At 52.9% G+C, this 23,954-nt stretch overlaps 1 protein-coding gene across 1 annotated transcript; it reads left to right on the plus strand.

The window, feature by feature from the left end:
* Positions 1-2,538: 2,538 nt before the first annotated feature.
* Positions 2,539-6,630, plus strand: LOC132085184 (zinc finger protein 239-like). The gene is made up of 2 exons (XM_059490554.1): positions 2,539-2,543; positions 5,964-6,630. Exons 1-2 carry the CDS (start codon positions 2,539-2,541, stop codon positions 6,628-6,630), a joined length of 672 nt encoding a protein of 223 aa, XP_059346537.1.
* Positions 6,631-23,954: the final 17,324 nt, after the last annotated feature.

A 23,954-nucleotide genomic window follows, 5' to 3' on the forward strand; every position in this document is an offset into this window, starting at 1 on the left:
CTAGTGCTTTGTATAATATATTTTATGTCTCTTACATCCTGGCATAAATATTTCTGATTAAGGCAGTTTTGTCTAATCATTACCATAATAGAGAATACATATTTATATAAATATATCTGCCCATGACAGGAACCCTGTGAGTGTCTGGGACATCCCGGCTCTTTGGCAGCCTGGGGACTCCTGGGATGTCACCGTGGAGCCTCCGTGAGTGCCTGTGACAGACCGGTGCCTTTGCAGCCCAAGGTGCCCTGGGATGTCACCATGGAATGGCTGTGACTGCCTCTGACCACAGGGCTCTTTACCATCCCCAGAAAGCCCTGGGAGGTCTCCATGGAGCCCCTTTCTGTGCCTGTGACATTCCAGTTCTGGAACAGCCTGAAGACTCTTGGAAAGTCCCTATGGAACCCCTCTGAGGGCCGGTGAGAAACCTGATCCTTAGCAGGCAACCATCACCAGCCCCCTGTTGCTATGGTCAGTTTCCATGGCAACCATCAGCAGCCCCCTGTTGCTATGGTCAGTTTCCATGGCAACCATCACCAGCTCCCTGTTGCTATGGTCAGTTTCCATGGCAGCTCCATGGAGACCCCATGCCAGGGGTGGTTGCCATGGACACCAGCTCAGGCCTGCAGCCAGAGTCCGTTGCCATGGCAACCATTGGCAGCCCCATCCCCAGGCTCATGGGATCCCAGAACCACAGAATTGGCTGAGCTGGGAGGGACCCATCAGGATCCTCCAGTCCAACTGCTGGCCCTGCACAGGACACCCCAACAATGCCAGCCCGGGCCTGGCAGCGCTGCCCAAACGCTGCTGGAGCTCAGAGAGCCCTGGAGCTGGGACCCTTCCCTGGGGAGCCTGGGCAGGGCCCCAGCAGCCTCTGGGCAAAAACCTTTTCCTGACATCCAACCTGAGCCTGCCCCGACTCAGCTGCAGCCGTTCCCTCCACTCCTGTCCCTGGGCACCAGAGGGAAGAGGTTCCCACAGCCCCAGCCAGGGACCCGCTCCCAAGGCTGCTGCCATGGCCACCAGGGCTGGGACCAGCTGGGATTCTCAGTTTCCACGGGCCGGGGTTCATGAATGGGATTCCCCAATTTCCTGCTCCTGCTAAAACCGCACTGCCCTTGCTGCCCTCCCGCCTCCCATGGAAAGCACAAAAGGCAAAGGTCCCAGGCTGGGATAAGAACAATTTATTGGGAACAACAATGAGATAAGGAACAAACAGAAACAGAAATGATACTGATAAGAGAAGGGATAAATAAAACAGTTTACTGGGAAAACTAATACATCAACAACAGGCTCTTCCTGGCCACAATTTCCCCTGTCTGGAAATTTCACTCATCTCCTCAGGGAGAGAGGGAGTGTCCCTTTCCTGCCCCTGGCAACGTTCTGAGGTGCGAGTGAATGTAATGACACGGCCATGGCCAGACCCTCATGTTCTTCCGTCCCACATCGTGTCTTTGGCAAGGGCAGGAAAAGGGACAGGTGTCTTCCCAGCGTAGACTACAGGGAAACTGGATCACCAGGGCTCTTCCCAATGTGGGCCCTCTAATGGGGGATGAAGCTGGAGTGGGGCATGAAGCTGTTCCTGCATTTTTGGCATTTGCAGGGCTTCCCTTACTGGTGGCTCCGTTGGTGTCTGGTCAAGTGAGAGCTACTGGTGAAGCTTTTCTCACACTGGGGACACTCGTAGGGCCTCTCCCCTGTGTGGATGCGTCGGTGGGTGATGAGGGTGGAGTTGTGCTTGAAGCCCTTCCCACAGTCGGGGCAGTGGAAGGGCCTCTCATCCGTGTGAATCCGCTCATGCAGGAGGAGATGGGAGCTTGTCTGAAACCTCTTCCCACATGTGGCGCACTGGTAGGGCCTCTCCCCAGTGTGGATGCGCCGGTGCTTGATGAGGTTGGAGTTGTGCTTGAAGCCCTTCCCGCACTCAGGGCAGAGGAAGGGCCTCTCCTCGGTGTGAATCCGCTGGTGCTGGAGGAGATTGGAGCTGCTCTGAAACCTCTTCTGACACTGGGTACACTCGTAGGGCTTCTCCCCAGTGTGGAGACGTTGGTGGGTCACAAGGTTGGATCTGTAGCTGAAGCCCTTCCCACACTCCCCACACTCGTAGGGCCATTCCCCGGTGTGGATCATCTGGTGGCTGATCAGGTGGGAGCTCCACCTAAAGTTCTTCCCACACTGCAAGCACTTGTGGGGCTTCTCCCCATCATGAAGCTTCTTATGGACCACCAGCTCTGAACTCTGGCTGAAGGTCTGCCCACCTTCCTGGCTCAGGGTGGCTCTTTCTTCTTCAGAGCACCCTGGGCTGCGTTTGGAGCCCCTCCTCATGGGGGATTCCTGAGTGTTTTCTTCCCTGTTGGATTCCTGTGCGCTAGAATCACTCAAAACAGCCTCTTTCACGAGGTTCTGCCATGCAGATTTTTCCTCCCTGGTCTCCATCCTCAGTTCCTTCCCTGGGGAAGGAAGGACAAGGAGAGGATGGGATTTGCCTCCATGCCAGAGGGAAGGGGAAGGAGATTCCCCCAGTGCATCCCCGGCAGGATGGCGTTGGCAGCAGAGTTGTCCTGCAGCCAGGGGCTGTGCTGGGCTGGGAGATAGAGCAGGAGAGAGGGGGAAATAGGAACTGACTTCCTCCTCACCTATCTGGGTGTCCCGGGGATCCTTCTTCTTCCTCACAGCCTCCTTCTCCATCCAATCAAGGTTTGGGAATGGGAAATCCTGTTCTGGGAAGAAAACAAAGGGTGTGCACATTGTCTTTTGTACTGGTTTGAAGGCAAACCTGGGGAGGGTCGAAACCAGAATTACAATTTAAAAGAAAATGAAGATCAAGGCAATGATACAGAAACACTGCCTTAAACAGACAGAGTCAGGATATAACCTGACACCCTGTTGGTCAGGGTGGTGGCAGCTGTCCCAGTAGATGGTGGTGCAGTCCTGTTGGAGAGATGAACACGATTTTGTCGAAGCAGTGATCCTGTAGAAGGGTCTGATCTTCCCCTGGAGGTCCAGTGGTGGCTAGGGAGTTCTCGTCCTCTGGGAATCCAGTAGGCAAGGTGCTGCTGGTGTAGCAAAGTGTCAGCTTATAGCCAGGTAGGAATGCTTGGATCCTCCCCCTGGGCGGAGCATCCCACAATGGGAGCATGGAATTTTATCAGTCCTGCAGTGACACTCAATGGCCCATTTACAGGAGATATCTCCCCTGGAAGGCGTTATCAGGGCTGAGTCATGGAAGAGATAAAGAACACTGCCTCACCTGTTTATAAGAGTTGATGAAGATGGGGATTGAAAACATGCATTTGGTTACATCTTGCATGGCAACCTGAAACAGTGGGGTAATCCCTGCTCAGGGGGTGAACACCACCCCCCTTACCCAAACTGGCTCAGCTGTAAAACCCCCACCCTGGGAATGCCACGCATACAGGGGACAATGTCACACTTGCCCTGCCCCAGGGGAGGGCTCTTTTTCCTGTCATTCCCTTCCTGTCCCCCCTTTTCTATCCCATTTACTGTTCAATAAAATTCATTTTGGGTTTGGTCTCATTATCACCTTAATTGGGGCAGAGGAATCTCTCTAACACTTTTCTTAACCAGACTCACCAGACTGTGAAATTATTTTGGCACAGTGAGTTTAGGCACTGTTCTCTGACCCCAAGTGCCTTTGACAACACCATGGTTCCCTCCTCTGAGGAGGTTGTGGTTCTCTCTGGAGGAACTCTTTGAAACTGGGCTGCAGCTTCCTCTGAGTGACTTATGGGAGAACTGATGAGGTAAATCGCCTTTGTGGGCCTGGAGTGTAAAGAAAATATTTTGTTGTCCTTCTATTACAGCGACCTGATGAAGGTCTTCAGGGTGAGAGAAGTGGACGAGAATCTTGGTTCATGATCAGAAGGCTGGATTTATTGATATATGATATATAATACATTATAACTATACTAAAAGGAATAAAGAGAAAAGTTGCAGAGGCTTGCTAAGCTAAGAATAGAAAGAAGAGAATGAATAACAAAGTTCTGTGTCCAGCAGAAAGCAAGGACCAACTCTCCCGTGAGTGGTCAGCAAATCCAAACACTCACAGAAGACCAATCACAGATGCTCCTGTTACATTCCACATCAGCAGATAATTATTGTTTGCATTTTTCTTCTGGGGCCCCAGCTTCCCAGAAAGGACAAATCCTAAAAGAGAGGATTTTATGAAAAAATGTCTGTGACATCCTTCCTTGAAATGTTTTTTAAAATCACAGGAGGAAAGGGAGCAAATGATACCAGCGAGACTGACAAGGTTCATTCACCCCATGGCGAGGAACACAAGGCTGCTAAAAGTCCTACAAGAAGCTCAGCTCAAGTAGCTAAATTCCCAAATAACTCCTGAATTCCCAGGCTTGAGTGCTTTGCGAAATGTGAGAATCATTTTTCTCTTCATCCCTGTCACCTTTGTGACAGCTACAAAGAGTTTACTTTCCTTTTAATGATATCTGTCTTGGGCTGAATTTACACTTTTATCAGAATGTGCCAGCAGCTGAGCTGGAGCTGTGCAGGAACGAGTGGAACTTGGAATTGTCACAAATTTGCTTGTACTGTCAGTTTATTAATGTTTGGGATATGTTTGCATTTTCATCACATCTGACTTGTGGGAAAATCAAATATTCATCAAAGTGATTTATGCAGAGTCAAGTTTGATTTCTGCCAAATTATTTTGTCCAGTGCCCAGGACATGCTCGAGGGGTCTCTGTGCCTCTCGCCCTGGGGGATGCTTGGCAGGGGTTTGGGGGGCTTGTCCCTGTCCCTGTCACCCCAGGGCATTCCCCAGGGGGTCTCCATCATTCTCACCCCAGAGAATGCCTGGAGGGTTCTCCCTCCCTCTCACCCCTATGCCAGGGGGTGCTCAGGGCAGTCTCTGTCCCTCTCAGCCCAGGGGATGCTCGGGGGGTCTCCATCCCTCTGGCCTCAGGCAATGCCTGTGCAGGGCTGGGGACCAGGGGCTCTGTGTCCCTCTCACCGCTGAGGGTGCTCGGGCCTGGGGGGGCTCTCCCACCTTCTCACACCTGGGGGAGGTTGGGGGGGTCTCTGTCCCTCTCAGCCCTGCTGTGACCCCACCCAAACATCATCGGGGTCAGAGGGACAGAGACACCCCCAAACCCCCAGAAGGGCTGAACCTGGGATTTGGTTTGGGGCTGAGGGTTTAGGAAGGGGCTGGAATTGGGGCTGGGCTTGGAGTTGGGGCTGAGATTTGGATTAGAGCTGGGATTGGCTTTAAGGCTGGACATGGGATTGGCTTTGGGCTGGGGTTGGGTTGTGGTCTGGGGCTAGACAAGTCTGGCACTGGGATGAGATTAAATACAGAACTGTGAGTGTGTCTAAACATGGAGGGAGATTGAGACCAGCGTCAGGGTCAGGTTTGGGACTGAGCTCACCCAGGGCAGGACAGGGGGGATGTCACTGCAGGATGTCCCTGGCATCGTCCCAGCCCTCCTCAGGCACCTCAAACCAGTACAAAAGACAATGTGCGCACCCTTTGTTTTCTTCCCAGAACAGGATTTCCCATTCCCAAACCTTGATTGGATGGAGAAGGAGGCTGTGAGGAAGAAGAAGGATCCCCGGGACACCCAGATAGGTGAGGAGGAAGTCAGTTCCTATTTCCCCCTCTCTCCTGCTCTATCTCCCAGCCCAGCACAGCCCCTGGCTGCAGGACAACTCTGCTGCCAACGCCATCCTGCCGGGGATGCACTGGGGGAATCTCCTTCCCCTTCCCTCTGGCATGGAGCCAAATCCCATCCTCTCCTTGTCCTTCCTTCCCCAGGGAAGGAACTGAGGATGGAGACCAGGGAGGAAAAATCTGCATGGCAGAACCTCGTGAAAGAGGCTGTTTTGAGTGATTCTAGCGCACAGGAATCCAACAGGGAAGAAAACACTCAGGAATCCCCCATGAGGAGGGGCTCCAAACGCAGCCCAGGGTGCTCTGAAGAAGAAAGAGCCACCCTGAGCCAGGAAGGTGGGCAGACCTTCAGCCAGAGTTCCAAGCTGGTGGTCCATAAGAAGCTTCATGATGGGGAGAAGCCCCACAAGTGCTTGCAGTGTGGGAAGAACTTTAGGTGGAGCTCCCACCTGATTAGCCACCAGATGATCCACACCGGGGAATGGCCCTACGAGTGTGGGGAGTGTGGGAAGGGCTTCAGCTACAGATCCAACCTTGTGACCCACCAACGTCTCCACACTGGGGAGAAGCCCTACGAGTGTACCCAGTGTCAGAAGAGGTTTCAGAGCAGCTCCAATCTCCTCCAGCACCAGCGGATTCACACCGAGGAGAGGCCCTTCCTCTGCCCTGAGTGCGGGAAGGGCTTCAAGCGCAACTCCAACCTCATCAAGCACCGGCGCATCCACACTGGGGAGAGGCCCTACCAGTGCGCCACATGTGGGAAGAGGTTTCAGACAAGCTCCCATCTCCTCCTGCATGAGCGGATTCACACGGATGAGAGGCCCTTCCACTGCCCCGACTGTGGGAAGGGCTTCAAGCACAACTCCACCCTCATCACCCACCGACGCATCCACACAGGGGAGAGGCCCTACGAGTGTCCCCAGTGTGAGAAAAGCTTCACCAGTAGCTCTCACTTGACCAGACACCAACGGAGCCACCAGTAAGGGAAGCCCTGCAAATGCCAAAAATGCAGGAACAGCTTCATGCCCCACTCCAGCTTCATCCCCCATTAGAGGGCCCACATTGGGAAGAGCCCTGGTGATCCAGTTTCCCTGTAGTCTACGCTGGGAAGACACCTGTCCCTTTTCCTGCCCTTGCCAAAGACACGATGTGGGACGGAAGAACATGAGGGTCTGGCCATGGCCGTGTCATTACATTCACTCGCACCTCAGAACATTGCCAGGGGCAGGAAAGGGACACTCCCTCTCTCCCTGAGGAGATGAGTGAAATTTCCAGACAGGGGAAATTGTGGCCAGGAAGAGCCTGTTGTTGATGTATTAGTTTTCCCAGTAAACTGTTTTATTTATCCCTTCTCTTATCAGTATCATTTCTGTTTCTGTTTGTTCCTTATCTCATTGTTGTTCCCAATAAATTGTTCTTATCCCAGCCTGGGACCTTTGCCTTTTGTGCTTTCCATGGGAGGCGGGAGGGCAGCAAGGGCAGTGCGGTTTTAGCAGGAGCAGGAAATTGGGGAATCCCATTCATGAACCCCGGCCCGTGGAAACTGAGAATCCCAGCTGGTCCCAGCCCTGGTGGCCATGGCAGCAGCCTTGGGAGTGGGTCCCTGGCTGGGGCTGTGGGAACCTCTTCCCTCTGGTGCCCAGGGACAGGAGTGGAGGGAGTGGCTGCAGCTGAGTCGGGGCAGGCTCAGGTTGGATGTCAGGAAAAGGTTTTTGCCCAGAGGCTGCTGGGGCCCTGCCCAGGCTCCCCAGGGAAGGGTCCCAGCTCCAGGGCTCTCTGAGCTCCAGCAGCGTTTGGACAGCGCTGCCAGGCCCAGGCTGGCATTGTTGGGGTGTCCTGTGCAGGGCCAGCAGTTGGACTGGAGGATCCTGATGGGTCCCTCCCAGCTCAGCCAATTCTGTGGTTCTGGGATCCCATGAGCCTGGGAATGGGGCTGCCAATGGTTGCCATGGCAATGAACTCTGGCTGCAGGCCTGAGCTGGTGTCCATGGCAACCACCCCTGGCATGGGGTCTCCATGGAGCTGCCATGGAAACTGACCATAGCAACAGGGAGCTGGTGATGGTTGCCATGGAAACTGACCATAGCAACAGGGGGCTGCTGATGGTTGCCATGGAAACTGACCATAGCAACAGGGGGCTGGTGATGGTTGCCTGCTAAGGATCAGGTTTCTCACCGGCCCTCAGAGGGGTTCCTTATGGACTTTCCAAGAGGCTCCAGGCTGTTCCAGAGCTGGAATGTCACAGGCACAGACAGGGGCTCCATGGAGACCTCCCAGGGCTTTCTGGGGATGGTAAAGAGCCCTGTGGTCAGAGGCAGTCACAGCCATTCCATGGTGACATCCCAGGGCACCTTGGGCTGCAAAGGCACCGGTCTGTCACAGGCACTCACGGAGGCTCCACGGTGACATCCCAGGAGTCCCCAGGCTGCCAAAGAGCCGGGATGTCCCAGACACTCACAGGGTTCCTGTCATGGGCAGATATATTTATATAAATATGTATTCTCTATTATGGTAATGATTAGACAAAACTGCCTTAATCAGAAATATTTATGCCAGCATGTAAGAGACATAAAATATATTATACAAAGCACTAGGAAGTTATTTCAAAGCAACTGTATTAAGCAAAACCTGTAATTTAGCAGAGATTGATGTCACTCCCCCAGACCAATGACCATGGGCAATTCCCTTTGGCTCAGCCTGGAGCAGTGACCTTGAGGGTGTCCCCACCACTGGGAGGAATCCCCACACCCCTCAAGAAGGGAAATGTCAGGAGATGCTGCCATTAAAATTTGGGACAGGGCTTTTCTTGTCTGAGGTGCTGCCCTGTCAGTCAGATGTGCCCAGGCTGGGCCAGCTCAGCAGCTCTGCAGAAGCTCTCAGTGGTGTCACTTGGTTATTCCTTTCTCTGGGAATTTTTCCAGCTCTGCCACAGCTTCAGCTCCCTCTGAGGATGTTGAACTTTGAGATGGAGGAGTCAGGCTGGTTTCAGCATTATTCACCCCCAAAGCAGTGTGACTCCCCTCCTTCATTTCCCACTGGGGGCTTTGCAAACAGGACCTTGTTGGAGTTGTTGGAGCCCATTGCAGGCAGAGCCTCCTGCTCCAGCAGGAACTGCCTTTCCTGTGCCATCAGCAGGGCAGGTCCCGCTGCAGGAAAAGCCCCAGGCCAGCCCTAGCACAGGGAAGGGCTCGGGCACAAGGGCAGAGTGCCGTGCTGGGAGCTGTGCCAGGGAGAGCCTGAGGCACCAAAGGCACCTTGGCAGCAGCAGCTGCTTGCAGGCCATGGCCAGAAGCCTCCCTTGGCAGCCCGGCCTGGTGGCCACCACTGCAGAGCTGCTGCCTCAGGGCTCATTCCTGGCTGGGCTCTGAAAAGCCACTTGTGCCCCAGGAGCCTGACTGGGAAGCCACTGGCCCCAGCACCTTGGGGACAAGACATAAATGACAAAACTCTTCATGGCAGCAGAGCCAAGGCAGGGGCAGAGGAAAGGGCAGAGCCAGGCCCAGGGCACAGGGCTGCCGTGGTGATGGCTGTGAGGTCACTGCCCCAGCAGCAGCCTGGCTGCCCTCAGCAGACATTCTGGCCAGAAGCCTTGTGAGGGCACCCAGCACATCAGAGAACCCACAATGCAGGAATTCTGTCACTGGAGATGAGAGGGTTTCAATGGGCAATGCTGCACAAAGCTCCTGCTCTTGGACAATTCCAGGGATGGGGAATCCACTTCTCTGGAAAAACGGTTGCAGTTTCCTGCCACTTTCTTAATTGTAAAATATTTCCTCCTTCTAACAAATGTTAATTTGTCCCCATTCAGTTTAAAGATACTGACCCGTTTTCTGTCACTGTAGGATTGAGGAGAAAATAACTTCGAATGCTATTTTTCCCTTTTCACAGACCTTGGAGAGGACTCAAAAATCTCCCAGAATGGGGTTTGGAGGCCTCATCACAAAACCAGCAGGGAGAGTCTGTGGCCTCTGTGATCAGTGGTGTAGAGACTGAGGACTGAAAAGGAATAGCCTGGGAGGGATGGATGGGTGGTTTCAGAGCGGCTGGAGCTTTTCTTCTTAGTAGGAATAAGCCTGAAGAAGACCTAATAGCACCAAGTGCAGCTTGGGAGGTCCAGACTGAATACCAGCAGAAAGGAATTTCCCTGTCAGAGCAGGGCTGTGGTGCAGCACGTCCCCAGCAGGAGCCTGGAGCAGCCCCAGGCTCTGTGTGGGCAGGCAGAGGCAGGCAGGAGGCAGAGCTGTCAGCAAAGGAAGGGCCCAGCCAGGTGGGGCAGCCGGGGGATGCTGACAGCCTGCAGGGACAGAGGCACAGGTTTGCTCAGCAGCAGAAACACCTTTCCCTCGCTTGTCCCCAGCTGTCATCAGTGCCACCAGTGTTCTGCTCTACCTGGAACCTGGGGACATTTTCTCAGTCCTGTCCCTCAGATGGATCTATTTAAAGTATGAGAAACTTCAGTGTTTCACCCTCTTTTTGAGTCCCTGAGAAGGTTTTTTGAGCACACTGTGAGGAACTGGGTCTGATGCAAAGAGCACCAAAGCCCCAGAGGGTCATTAAGTCCCTGTGCTGTGTCTGTGCTGCTGAGCTGGGCCGGGCTCCTGGCCCAGAGGCAGCTCCTGGCAAGGGCAGCGCTGCAGAGAGACAGCTCTGGCCAGGAGCAGCTCCTGTGCACAGCCCAGCAGGGCTGGGACGCTGCCAGGGCCCCTCAGGGACACCAGCAGGGCACAGACAGAGCTCACAGGGGCTCAGCACTGGCAGGGGCTGTGGGATGGCCCTGAGGGGGCTGTGTCACAGCAGCACATCTGGGGCTGTGTCACAGAGGCACTGAGCAGCTGGGATGTCAGCCAGGGGCTGTGTGACAGCACAGAGTGGGCTATGTGAGGTCACAGGTTGGGCTGTGACATCACAAAATTTGTTGTGTGAGGTCACTGAGCAGCTACAGCGTCATAGAGGGGACTTTGTGACATCACAGAACAGGCTGTGAGATCATGGCATGGCTGCATGACATCATACAGCTGGCAGTGAGGTCAAAGTATGTGCTGTGACCTTACAGAGTGTCAGTATGACATCACAGAGAGGGTTTTGTGACATCACTGAGGGGGGTTGTTACATCACAGAGCTGGCTGTGACATCATAGAGTAGGGTGTGAGGCCATAGAGCAGATCCTGACATCATAGAAGGTGGCTCTGTGACATCAGGGATTGGGCTGTGACAACACTGGGTGGCTGTGTAACATCATAGAGCAGGCTGTGACATCACAGTAGAGATTGTGAAATCATAGAGTGACTTTCTGACATCACAGTGACTTCTGTGACACCACAGAGCAGCTGTATCACATCATAGCGTGGCATCTCAGAGTTGGCTCTGGGACATCCCAGGGGCAGTGTGACATCCCAGGGGCAGTGTGACATCACGGGGGCAGTGTGACATCACAGGGCCTGTGTGACATCACGGGGGCTGTGTGACATCACGGGGGCTGTGTGAGGTCACTGGGGACGTCACTCTGCCCCGGCCCCCCTCACAGTTCCCCCAGAGCAGTCCAACCCTGCTCGTGCACAGCAGGGTCCCCTGTACCCCCAGGTCCCCCCGCCCCCAGCCCCGCAGCCTCCCCCAGAGGATGTTCCACGAGATCGACCCCAGAGCCTGACACAGGGACGGGGGGCCGGGGCCCTGGGGGTGGCACAGGGGGACAGGGACCCCCCGGCAGCGTCCCCGTGTCCCCCAGGGCCAGAGCCTGGGACAGGGCTCCTTCACCCTGTTACCAACGAGGCCTTGAGAGCACTGAAGAAATCCCCAGCAAGGGAGCAGCAAAAACCAGACTGAATATTAAGGGACAGAAGCACAAAGTTCCTTGGCAAGAGTCACTCTGCTCCTGACTGGACACTTCAGGCACATCAAGGAAACAAAGCAACAACAAAACCAAACAGAATCCAAACAATCAAACCCGAAATTTACTTAGAACTGGGGCTTTCATTCCTAAGGAAAAGAACCATCCTTCTTATCTCAGTGCCCATGGCCAGAATTGGGATTTCACCTCCAGTATTCCCTATTGTGACAGAGTGGAGGAATTTCTTGTCTCAAGACATTTCATGTGTGGGGAGTGTTGCAGTGTGTTGCAATTTCCTGTTTTAAACTTCCCAGCCCCTTCCCAGGTGTGGCAATATCTCTCTTCCCCTTCCCCCTCGCCCCCTGCGGGGCTGTCAATCAGTCTTAACATTCCAGCAAGGCCATCGTGTGGTTGGTCAGGTTCAAAAGATGCCCCTGTGCCCAGAGGTCATTGGTCTGTCTGGGTGTCATCGTTGCCTGAGACCCTGCCCCTCCCACCTGGTTGGTGGCTCACCTGTCCCTTCCCTCCCCCTCCCCCCGGAGCTTAAAAAGTCACTCAGGCCATGCGGTCGGGATTCTGTTGGTGCTGTTACCTAAGATTCAGAAGTCTGTGACCATGGAATAAACTCTTGATATTAACCCTCTGGCAGAATCTCTCTCCTTTTCCTCCTCACCTTAGCCTGAAGCCTTCTCACCTGAGGCAAACTGAGTTTCCACAAGCCTGGACTTGTTTTGGCGCTCAGCTGCACCATCCAGCCAGCCAAAAGTGTCTCTGAGGTGAAACACCACAGTTGCCGCCTTTGGCCCAGGAGCAGGGGTCAGAGGAGCCCAGGCACAATCTACCTGGTAATATTGGGATCTTATTCCAATAGGGGAGGAAGGGGCAGGTCCAGCCCTCCCCTGCCCTGGAAGCCCAGCCCTGCCCTGCCCTGTGACCCCAATCCCTCCAGAGCCTCTATCCCAGCCCAGCAGTGTCTGCCAGTCCCTGGCACAGCACAGGCAATGCTCCACAGCCACCTCTGCAGCCCCAGCCCAGCTCCTGAGGGACCAAATGAGTCCAGTCCCAGCTGGGGGAAGGGCCCAGGAAGACCAAGGGGTATTGAAGGCTGACCACAAGGCAAACACATATCTTGACCCTACCTCCTGCTGGAATTTCCATCTGAACGCTACTGGAATCCAGGAGTTGGTAGCTTTGTGTGTGCTCCTCTGTATCCTTTTTGCCTCTCTCTCTTTCTGTCCTTTTCTTCTATTTCGGTCCTTTTGCAAATTTGAGTAATGTAAAATTCAAATAGCTTAGAGTTTGTGAAGTTGAATGGGCCAAGTCAGTGCTTTAAGAAGTGTTCTGTGTTGATTGAATGTCATATTAAATCTTTTGCCAAAAATTCTCTGATTATCTAAAGTTACAAGTAAAGACTGTTTTGTTGTTTTGAGCTCCTGAGGATCTCTTGTTGGTATTTCTCCAGGAAGTCCAATTCAGAATACAGAAACAATTGTAATTCCTTTTAAATATCTCCTTGACAGAGTTTTCTACTGGATGGAAGTCAGGGCTTGTGTGTCCTGCTTGGCCCAGCCCAGGCAGGGCTTTCCCAGCCCCATTCCACACTCCATTTCCCAGCTGGAGCCGCTGGTGCCTCTGAGTTGTGCTGCCCCAGCCCCAGGGACGCTCTCCTTGTCTGCCCATTCCCCCACGGTCTCTGGGCAGGGATGGCCTCAGTGGGGGCTGCTGACATCCTCAGCACCTTGGAGGCTGCTGCTGAATTTTCCTGCTCCAGAGGCTTGTTCAGCCTTCAGCTCTTCAGTGCAGGAATTCAGTGTCCCAGCGTTCATTAACATTCAGAACACCTTAACAAGCCAAATCTCTGGGGATAATTTGATTTAGGTGTTCAAATCAAATGTATGGTTAATTAGTATGATTTCAGAAGCCAATTCAATGTGAATACCCTGAATTAAAAAAAAAAAAAAAAGCAAGAAAATATTTATTTAGGTCCTGTAATTTTTTTTTTACTAGTAATTCATTGAAATGTGCAATCTCCAATTGACATTGAATCCAAGTACCTCCTCATGCAGTTTGACTGGGTATGAAAATCAAGACCTTTCATGGCTGACAATCAATCAGACTCTGTCCCTACCCCAACCCCACCATTTTCCCCATCCAAGGCTGGCACTCAGAGCAGCCTTGTGCAAATCTGAGCTCCCTCCAGCCCACACTGGACCTAGCCAACAGACCACAGTTGAACAGGATATAACTTAATAAAAATTACACCATTAAAATAACAATCACACATTTACAAACTCTTCCCTGAGCTATGTGCAATGTCCCAGCATGTCTGATGAGTCCACTGTTCACAACTGATTTGCATACTAAAATTAATTTTTGACTAATGTGGTTCTGTGATAGATATAAACACAAGTTCTTGTATCAGGATTCTTGTCCTGGACTGAGGACAGAACAGCTCAAACAATTCCTGATTTGCAAATCTATCAGTGGTGGATGGAGAAGGGAGGTCAGGCTGCTCTTGGTGTTGAGGAAATGCTGAAAGCAGCCTGACTCATTTCATCTCCTCATGCCCTGATCTCCCCTCTTTCCCCTTCCACCCATCGGCTTTTGTCTCCCCCCAGCCCCCTGTGAAGAGCCTGGCTCTGTGTTCTCCATCCCCTCCTGGCTGGCACTGCCAGGCTGGCATGAGGAGCCCCTCAGCCTTCCCTGCTCCAGGCTGGACCAGCCCAGCTCCCTCAGCCTCTGCTCACAGCCCAAGGGCTCCAGCCCCACCTTGGAGGCCCTTCCCAGACCCTGCTCCAGCTGCCAGACATCTTTCCTGCCCTGGGCAACCCAAACCAGGCCACAGTGACCTGGATAATCCCTGTCCTTGGTGTCCTGGTCACACAGCCCTGGCCCCTTGTCCCCGTGTCAGGCTCTGGGGTGGATCCTGTGGAACATCCTTTGGTGGAGGCTGTGGCTCCAGGTGGGCCGGGGGGATCCTGGGGGACAGGGACCCTGCTGGGCATGGACAGCATTGGACTTGTTGGGAGAAACTGTGAGGGGGAGCTGGGGCGGAGTGACCAACCCAGTGACCTGACACAGCCCTGCTGGGATGTCACACAGCCCCTCTGGGATGTCACACAGCCGCTCTGGGATGTCACAACCTGCTCTGTGATGTCACAGCCCATTCTGCAATGTCACACAGCTGGTCTCCGATGTCACACCAGAGTCTGTGATGCCATAGTCTGCACTGTGATGTCAGACCTCTGCCCTGTGATGTCACAGCTGGATCTCTGATGTCACAGAGGCAGACTATGATGCCATGGCTGCTCGATGACCTCACCTAAACCACTCTGTGATGTCATAGCCCACTCTGTGACCACATGGTACCAGATGATAAATTGTCTTCACCAGGTGAGCTCACACCTGGAGCTTGTTCTCCACAACCCCAGGCCTGTGGAAACCACACAATGCCCATTGTGTGAGAAGGGGAACTGGAAGTTCAGCAGCCTCAGTGTCCTGCCAGCTCAGCCAGGCCCACGGGAACATTGGGGTCCATGACCACCAGGGACCACCAGGGAGACCCCCAGGACAGGAGAATGCATGGGTAAAGGGGAGGGGAAATATATTAATTATTTTGGGGAAATGATTATCATATGTATTTTTAGTCCAGGACAATCAATGAATATGTATGAAAAATACAGAATATAAACAGAAACTTTCCTGTACTCAGCATGCACAGCTTTGGGAGGAGCTCTCCCCCGTGCATCCAGCTGAATAAAGAATGCTGCTTCTTAATGCTACATTGGGGTTAAGAAATTTTCTGTTTTACCAAATTTTTGGTAACACTCCCACTGCCAAGGAAAGCTCTGTCTGCTGCTGTTCACAGAGAAGGGCTGGTGGCAGATGTGGGGCTCAGAGGCTGCCTGGGGCACAGTGACCATGAAATAATGAAGTGTTCAATGTTCTGGGAAAGAGGGAGGGGCAGCAACCAAACTTCTGTACTGGAATTAGAAAGGGCAGACTTTGGCCTGTTTAGGCTGCAGATTTGGGGAATACCTAATCAGGTAGTGATTGCTTTAAGGGAAACAGCCCGTAAAAGCAAAGGGGTCCTGGAAGGATGGAGACATTTCAAGAAAGTAATCATAAGGGGGAAGAAGCAGCCTGTCCCAGTGTGGCAGAAGATGAGCTAGTGAGGAAAATGACTGGCCTGGCTGCCCATGGAGCTTTTCTGGAGACTCAGGGGTGGAAAAAGGACCAGCAACTCAGGAAGTCTTTAAGGATGTTGCTGGGTCATCCAGAAAGAAAATCTGAGAGCTGAAAACTCTATTAAAACTTAACCTGGAGGGTTCTGCAAAAAGAATAAAAATGTTTTCATAAAAAGAATAATAGCAAAAAGGAGAGGTAGGAGAACCTCTACTCTTTTTTGGATGCAGTGGAGAATATAGTAACAAAAGATAAGGAAAAGGCAGAGCTACTTTACCCCTAGTTTGTTACAATTTTCAATATTAGAAGAGGATATCCTCAGGACAAGTGTTCTCCTGAGCTGGTAAATGGGCACAGGGAGCAGAACAGCCCCTGGAATCCAGGAGGAAGCAGTGGGTGACCTGCTGAGCCACTCAGATGCTCACAGATGAATGGGATCAGACAGGATCCATCCCAGGGGGATGAGGGAGCTGTGGATGAGCTCCCCAGGCTGCTCTCCATCATTTACCATCAGTGCTGGCTCAGCAGGGAGCTCCCAGAGGACTGGAGGTGCCAAGGTGAGCCCATCCCCAAGAAGGGCTGTAAGGAGGATCTGGGGACCTCCAGGCCTGTCAGCCTGACCTGGGTGCCCAGCAAGGTCATGGAACAGATCACCCTGAGTGCCATCACAGGGCACCCACAGGATGGCACTCACAGGAAACTCCCAGCTGATGGGAACAAACTTTCTGGCTGACTGTAGAGGCCAGGACAAACCTGGGTGGTTTCTGTGCCATCCCCCAGCCCTTGTTGGCCCCAGAGGCTGATGGCATTTGTGCTCCCTCAGGTTCATGTCCCCACAGCAACAGCATGGGGGTGCTCCCGCCTGCTTTGCAATGCAAACAGGGGCTGCTGAGCCAGTGCTGCCGTGTCTGTGCCTGCAAGGATGGGGCACCTGTGTGAGCTGGGGGAGAGGCCAGGGCTGCAGAGGGGGCATGTTGTTGGCAGTTCCATGAGGACGCTCTGGGACGCTGCCCTGGGCTGTGCAGCGCACTGGGGATGGATCAGTCCCTACTCTGCTGCTCCTTCCCGTCTGCCCCAGGGCCCTTGCAGAGCCCCAGCTGTTGCTGCCCTTGGCTGCCATGGCAACCCTCAGGACAAAGCGGTGCCAGGGCTGTTCCAGGTACAATTGCAGTGACACTCGTTGGTGCCACCAGGTTCCATGGCAACAGCCACGGGGACCCGTTCCTTTGTTTGGTGCCATGGCAACCAATGCCCGGAGCTGTTGTGATGGTTGGTGGCCATGGAAAGCTGCCCTGGGCCCTTGCTCAGGGCTGGTGTCAGTGCCCAGAGCCAGAGGGGATCCCTTGCTGGGAGCTGTGCCATGGCCACCTGCCCTGTGCCGCGCTGGCCGCTCTGGCACCAGGAACCAGCAGCCAGCGGCACTGCCAGGGCCAAAGGCCAGGTCAGCCAGACAGAAAGGGGCAGGGCTGGGCACTGTTTCCATGGCAACCGACACTGGGGGGACACCTGGGTCACCTGGCCTGGCAGTTGCCATGGAAACCCCCGGCAGGGACTGAGGGCACAGCCCCTGGCACTGAGACACTGCTGGGCCGGGTGCTGAGCACAGGGCTGAGCACGCAGAGATGGTTTTGTTCTTGCTGAGCTGCAGCACAGCCAAGGCCTGTCCTGCCCCTCGTCCAGCCACGCTGGGGAGGGGCTGGGGCTGCGGGGGAGCTGGGCAGGGGACACAGCCAGGACAGGGGACCCCAACTGAGCCCGGGCATAGCCCAGACCAGAGCACATCATGCTCAGGGTATGAAGGGGGGAACAGGGAGGAAGGGGGGAATTTTGGAGTGAAGGCTTTTGACTTCCCAGGGAACACTTAGGCAAGAGGGGGCCCTGTTTCTCCAGTGAGCAGAGTCACTATCAAAGACACAGACACCAACTGAAGGAATTGTGTCATTTATATCATGCACAGCTGCAGAGATTTACAAAAGGATGAGCTCAGCAAAGCACATCATCATTAGCAAAGAATTACAAAAGAACCTCAGCAATCCATCATAAGCCATCATTACATTTTGATGACCAATCCCTTGGTGAAACACTAGAGGTGTTTGTGGCAGACAAAGATTCTGGCTGGCTATCAAGGTACACCTTACAGACATCAGTAGTACTTTAGTGACACCGTTCTTCATTCTTTTTTCTCAATCTCATTCCAATTAGGAACAAGAAATCTGTTGTGCATGGAGCTGGCACCTTTTTAATTCCAGAATAATGCCCCCAGGCCCTTTGCTGTTCAGCATTACCATGCTGTCTGTGGCTCACAAGGCTTGGGGGGCCCTTTCCCCTCTGGCTGGAAGGGGCCGGGTCCCAGTCCCTGAGGGGCACCCAGGCTCCTGGATGGAATTCCTGTGCAAGTTCCTCAGTGTCACAGCAGCCTTCACATGAAGCCCCTTGGATCAGAGCATTTTCCAAAGGGGCCCTTGGGGCAAACAGGGAGATCTGGTCTGGCAGGATGTGTAAAACAGTATCCTGGTAGATCTACTTGTTCTCACACAGAATCCTTGGCTGCAGGGACACATTCCCATTGTTACTGCCCAGGTTTCAGGACTCAGAGTTGTCTTTCCTAGGAGCTGCTCCTTCAGCTGCCTTGGGAGGCCTTTTGGCCTCGGGACCCACACTCTGGCTCCATTATTAGGACTGCTGCACCCAAGCCCTTTATTTGCACAAACAGTGGTGATTGGAGCTGGATCTCCTTTTTTCACAATCATTCCGAAAAATGCAGTATCAATAATTGTGCTACCCTGTCACAGGGTTGACTAATCCAATCCTGGTCACTATTGTTTACAGAATTACTGCAATTTCTCCTGGATATTCTGCATCAATTCCTCCTTCCATGACAGGAACACTTTGCAAGGCCAAGCTCCAAGGGCGCAGTTACCAAAGCAAAGTGTCCTGGAGGAATCTGAATTCCTGTTTCAGTACTGATAGCTCTTATTTGCTTTGAATTTCTCCCAATGAATTCCAATGCATGAAGGCCCAGCCCTGCAGCCTCTGGGCTGGCCCTGCCAGGGGCTATCACAACCAGAACAATTTACCAGGCAGCCCAAGTCTCACTGCCCAGGGTTGGATTTGCAAATTGGGGGCAGCCGTGCACAGCCAGGGGGTTTCCATTTCCCCAGTGGGCCATTGTGAAGTGTGGAGAGAGTCCCTGTAAGATCTATGTGTTGGATAAGTGGGTCCCAGCTATTCTAATTGAGCTACAGCTGCAAAGTCCTTAGTTGGGCAGCAGCTGTAGCTTGTGAAGGCCACTGGGATAAAAGGGGTGGGCCGAGAGCCCAGGATGAGCCCCTGTGGAAGCCATGAGGAACTGCACAGCAGAGAAGAGCTACATGGTAGAAAACCAGCAAGAAGGTATGGACTTTAAGATGGGACTCCAGAAATATGAAATACAATAAGATAACAACAACAATTGGTGACCCCGACGTGATGGAGGTATGCAGCCTGAAGAGCTGTGGAAAATAGGACAGCCTGAGAGCTGTAGCAGCCTGAAGAGCTGTGGAAGATAGGTGTAGCAGCCTGAAGAGCTGTGGACTGTGGGAAGGGCAGCCTAGAATTGCAGAAAGAACATAGCTATTGAATCAAGGAGCTGTGGCAGCCAGGAGCTGTGAGAAATATGGCCTTTGAATCAAGAAGCTGTGTGTTGTACAGAGTCCCTGTAAGATCTATCTGTTGGATAAGTGGGTCCCAGCTATTCTAAATGAGCTACAGCTGCAAAGTCCTTAGTTGGGCAGCAGCTGTGGCTTGCAAAGATAACTGGGATAAAAGGGGTGGGCCGAGAGCCCAGGATGAGTCCCTGTGGAAGCCATGAGGAACTGCACAGCAGAGAAGAGCTACATGGTAGAAAACCAGCAAGAAGGTATGGACTTTAAGATGGGACTCCAGAAATATGAAATACAATAAGATACAACAACAGTGAAGGGCATGGAGCACATCTGGGAGATGGGTTCTCCATGGGCAAAGGTTCCCATCTCCTCATCTTTCCAACTGCTCTTTTAACAACCCCTTCACCCTTTCAACCAATCCTGCAGCTTGTGCATAGTCTGGTACATGAAAAACCCTGCAGGCAAAATCACTATATTTTTCACAGGAACAGACAAAGCACTCTGCATCACAGTATCAGTACACCCTGTAAAAATAGCCAATTTCCTCGCTTCCTCCTTTTTCCATTGTATACAATCTCACAAAGTTGACCACTGACATTAGGGCCCTGGCGAATCCTGTTCTGTAGGGTATTTAGTGTTACATCCCTGAGGAGCCAAAGATACCAAATTAGTATTGTCAGCACTATTTCACATTATTATTATAAGTACATATTTATATATAAATACAGATATAGACATGTAGATATAGACATATATACATAAAAATCTATAAATATAAACATGAAGGTCTTATTATACTATAAATATGTATATAGTTATTTGTTATATTGATATTTCACTTGCACAAGTGCATCTGAGCTCAAGATTAAAACCTTCTTCTCCTGCTCCATGTGGGAGCATTCCAACAATAATTGTTCCTTCTGAAGGTGCTGTTTCCTACGTACTCTCAACAAATTCATCTTTGTCTACCCAAATCCACAAGGTCTTTTCCTTTTCCATTTGCAATTTTTGGATGCATTTGAAGCCATCCAGGGGTGCAGCCTCTTTTACCCGACTGCCCCACTGCTCACACAGGGCTCCGACCTCAGTCCACTCCAGAGCCAGGGAACTCCAGGGAAGGGCTTCCCAGCTGGGAATTTCTGATGGGACTGATTCCTCACATTTACACTGAACAAGTGACATTTTGTTGGCATCTGGCCAGACTGTGCCAGTTTTGTTTTACCAATGGCCAAAGTCAGCACCAAAGACACAGACACCAACTGAAGGAATCAGTGTCATTTCCTGCAGTTCAGAGCAGCAAAGAATCACAAAAGGAGCAGCTCAGCAATGCACCCAACCATCCCCACCAAAGATTGCAGCAGAAATTAACAAAGATCCAGCAGCATTTACCCTCAGCCTTTACCATCCCCCAGACCCACACAGCAGCTGGGGAAGCTGTCACAGCCAAGGCTGCAGAGCCACTCCTGGGCACTGGGAATTCCTGCAGGTGCCTCCAGCTCCAGGAGAGGCTCTAACCCCGCTGGGAGAGGGCCCAGCTCTGACAGTGCTGAATAAACAAACTGACAGCACTGCTAGTGTGGCAACATCTGCTTTCATCCTCCTCTTGGGTCCCTGCCAAAGCCAGGCCAGGGCCCCAGGAGGAACCAAGGGAGGTGACTTTGACCATACAGCCTCAAATAAGGCCAGATGTCAGATTTCATGGCCTTGTCTGGCTTCTAAATACACAAAGGTCAATACATGTTTCACTAATGAGTGGCTACATCTATCACAGTGCTAATGACCATGCATATTTCATTAGGGAGCAGATACAAAGATAACGTTTGCTTGGAAGGTTCATCCAGAGGCCACCTTTGGCTCAGGGCCTGCTGTCCAGGCCTCACTCAGGGCTGGTGTCCAGGCCTTGGCATTCAGGGACGTGGTTTAGTGCTGGGCTTGGCATTGCTGGGTGAGCGGCTGCACTGGGTGAGCTCAGAGGGCTTTTCCAACAGAAAGGATTCTGTGATTCCATGATTCTATCCACTGCATTCAGCAGGGGCTATTTTAGAAGCATTACTTTGCTCCAAAAGTTCTCTCTTGCCCAGCTCCTGTGGCCTGAGGCTTCAGCTCCTGGTGCTGAGCTGCTCATGCTGAACGAGATGGCTCAGAGAGAAGAACACAGTCCATGCAATTCCTTCTGGGACACGGAGAGGGGAGGCTGTGCAAAGAGGAGCATGGTTTGCTGTGGCCTCCTCTCTGCCCTTCACGCCTTTCAGTGCTTTGAACCAGCCAAGAGCTTTCTCCAAGAGTGCAATGGAGCAGCTGTTCCTGCTCTCAGGCCTGGCTCTCTCCAGTCTCTGCCCTTGCCTGCTTCTGTCCCTCTTGCTGTGCCCTCTGTTCCCCCAGGGCTCGCTGGCTGCTGCCCAGGACTGTGGCACTGGCACAGATCCAGTGCTCCAGAGCCTCCTTTCTGTGCCCTTGGAGCTGCCTGGGCACAGCAGCCTTTGCAATCTGGAAGCTCCCCATGCACAGGGAGTGCCCAGCTCTGTTCCTTGCACAGCCTCCAGGTGCCCAGGGCTGCCATCTCCAGTCCCTGCTGGCCCTGGGGGCTCCCAGGTGCCTCAGGCTGCTGTGACACCGCTGCACACGCGAGGGAAGAGGGGCAGGGCCTGTGCTCAAAGTCAGCTCCATCTGCTGCTGCTGCTGCTGCTGTGGGGTCATTTGTGCAGCCCTGTCTGCCCAGAGTCAGGGATCAGATCCTGCCAGTCTCTTCCAGCCCTGGCTGCTCAGAGTTTGGGCCTGGGAGCCTCAGGTGGCCAAAGGCAGCTGCTGCTGGTGCCTCTGTGTGCCCGTGTTCAGCAGTGCTGCTCCATCAGTCTGTACCCAGCAACGGGGAAAAGCCTCAGCCTTGCAGGGTCAGGAGCTGCCGGGCTCTGCCTGAGCAGCTCAGCCAGCAGGAAGGGAGCTGCTCCACACGGGAACCAAGAGCAAAGGACATTCTTTTTGTAGGACATGTTTTCTATTGAAAGGAAAAAAAAGGAAAAAGTAATCAAAAACTATATAAAATGTGAAAGATAAAAAAAAACCCCAAGTGTGCAGTGAAAAATCATCTCAAACTTTGAATTAAGAGGCAACTGATCTTTTGAAAGAGAACTCAGTTATTTACTTTGTAAATGTGCTGATGGCATGGATCCATCTTACTGACCTCAGCAGTCTTTTTAAAAAGTTTTTGGGGATTGTTTCCAATATTGTTATTTTAAATTGTGGTCGAGGCAAGAGGAAATTGCTTTGTGCCCTTCCAGCTCCAAGCAGGACTGGAAATGGAAACTCTTTCAAAGCCCAAATCCTTTACAAGACAACCTTCCTTCTCAGCCTGGGAATGAGCTGCACATTCCCATTGAAACTTTCAGGGATTTCTTAGAGTCACAAAGTCCCACTGACAGCTTTTTGCTCTGGTGTGGAAGTGCAGAAGGGCAATTCTCCATCCACCAGCTCCAGATTGCACTGCCTCAGGAGCACGGCCCACTCGCCAGCTTTGGCCCACTTGTGGCACTTCTAGAGGAGGAAGAAAGTGCAATTGCACAATTCCAGCCAATCAAGAAGGACGAATGGGACAGACAAAACACCCTGTACAGATCCAGGCGTTCAGCTGGACTGTGGAGAGTTTGGGTCCTTGCCAATTGGATGTGTGTCCCCAGCTGCAATCTCTGGGCCTGCAGCAGAGTCTCACTCACCTGCCAAAGCAGAAAGCTCAGGCGCTGTGCTCACAACGGGCTCGTCTGATGTGAGCTGTCAGAGCAATGTGAGGGCAGAGCCAGCCCAGCTGGGCCCAGGGCTGAGCCCAGCAGAGCCCTGGCAGAGCCCAGAGCAGCCTCAGCACCCGCAGAGCCCGGCTGCAAGGGGAGAAAGCAGAAAGTGCCCATCAGCTGAGGGCTCCTGTGCCCTTGTGCCAAGGCCTGCGGTGCCCAGGACATGCTGGCCGTGCCCAGAGCTGCCCATCCCTGCTGCCTTTGGCAGCAGAGCAGGAGGGCAGGACACGTGCCCAGCCTGCAGCCAGCCAGGGCACATCCAGCCCTCAGCAGCTGCCCAGAGCCAAAAAGCAGCTGGGCAGCTGACTGAAGAATTCATTGCGTCTGTCCCAGCAAAGGGGGAACCTTTGGTGCCCAGCTGTGCCATGCCCAGATCTGGGAGCAACCCCCTGCCTGTAGACTCACCTGCAAATTGGACCTGGAGCCTGGCTTTGAAGAAGGTGCCAGAATCCAAGTCCATCATCTTCAGCTGGCCAGGCCAAGGAAGAGATTATCATCCTTGAGGTTGTCCTTGGTGTCTCCAGCACCAGCCCCATTTGGAACAGCTTCTCCAGGGGCTCCTTCTCCTTCCCTGGGGTCAGACCAGGCTGTCAGGGCTCTGCCCAGGGCCCCAGCCATCCATGGACCAGGATGGGATGGATCCCAAACAAAACCAGGGGGATGGTGGCAACCAGTGCTTGTCACACCGGGTCTCCAGCTCAGCTCCAGCCCAAGAGCTGCGTGTTCCCTTCTGCTGACCCCTGCTCAGAGCTACAGGCAGGACAAAACCAGCCTGGTTTGCTTTGCCACTGATTGCCAAGAGATGCGTGGAGCTGGTACCTGCTAGGTCCCTGGATCCAACTGTGCACGTGGATTTCTTCAGTCTT

Source organism: Ammospiza nelsoni, chromosome 29, assembly GCF_027579445.1.
Source record: "Ammospiza nelsoni isolate bAmmNel1 chromosome 29, bAmmNel1.pri, whole genome shotgun sequence".
Taxonomy (NCBI): domain Eukaryota; kingdom Metazoa; phylum Chordata; class Aves; order Passeriformes; family Passerellidae; genus Ammospiza; species Ammospiza nelsoni.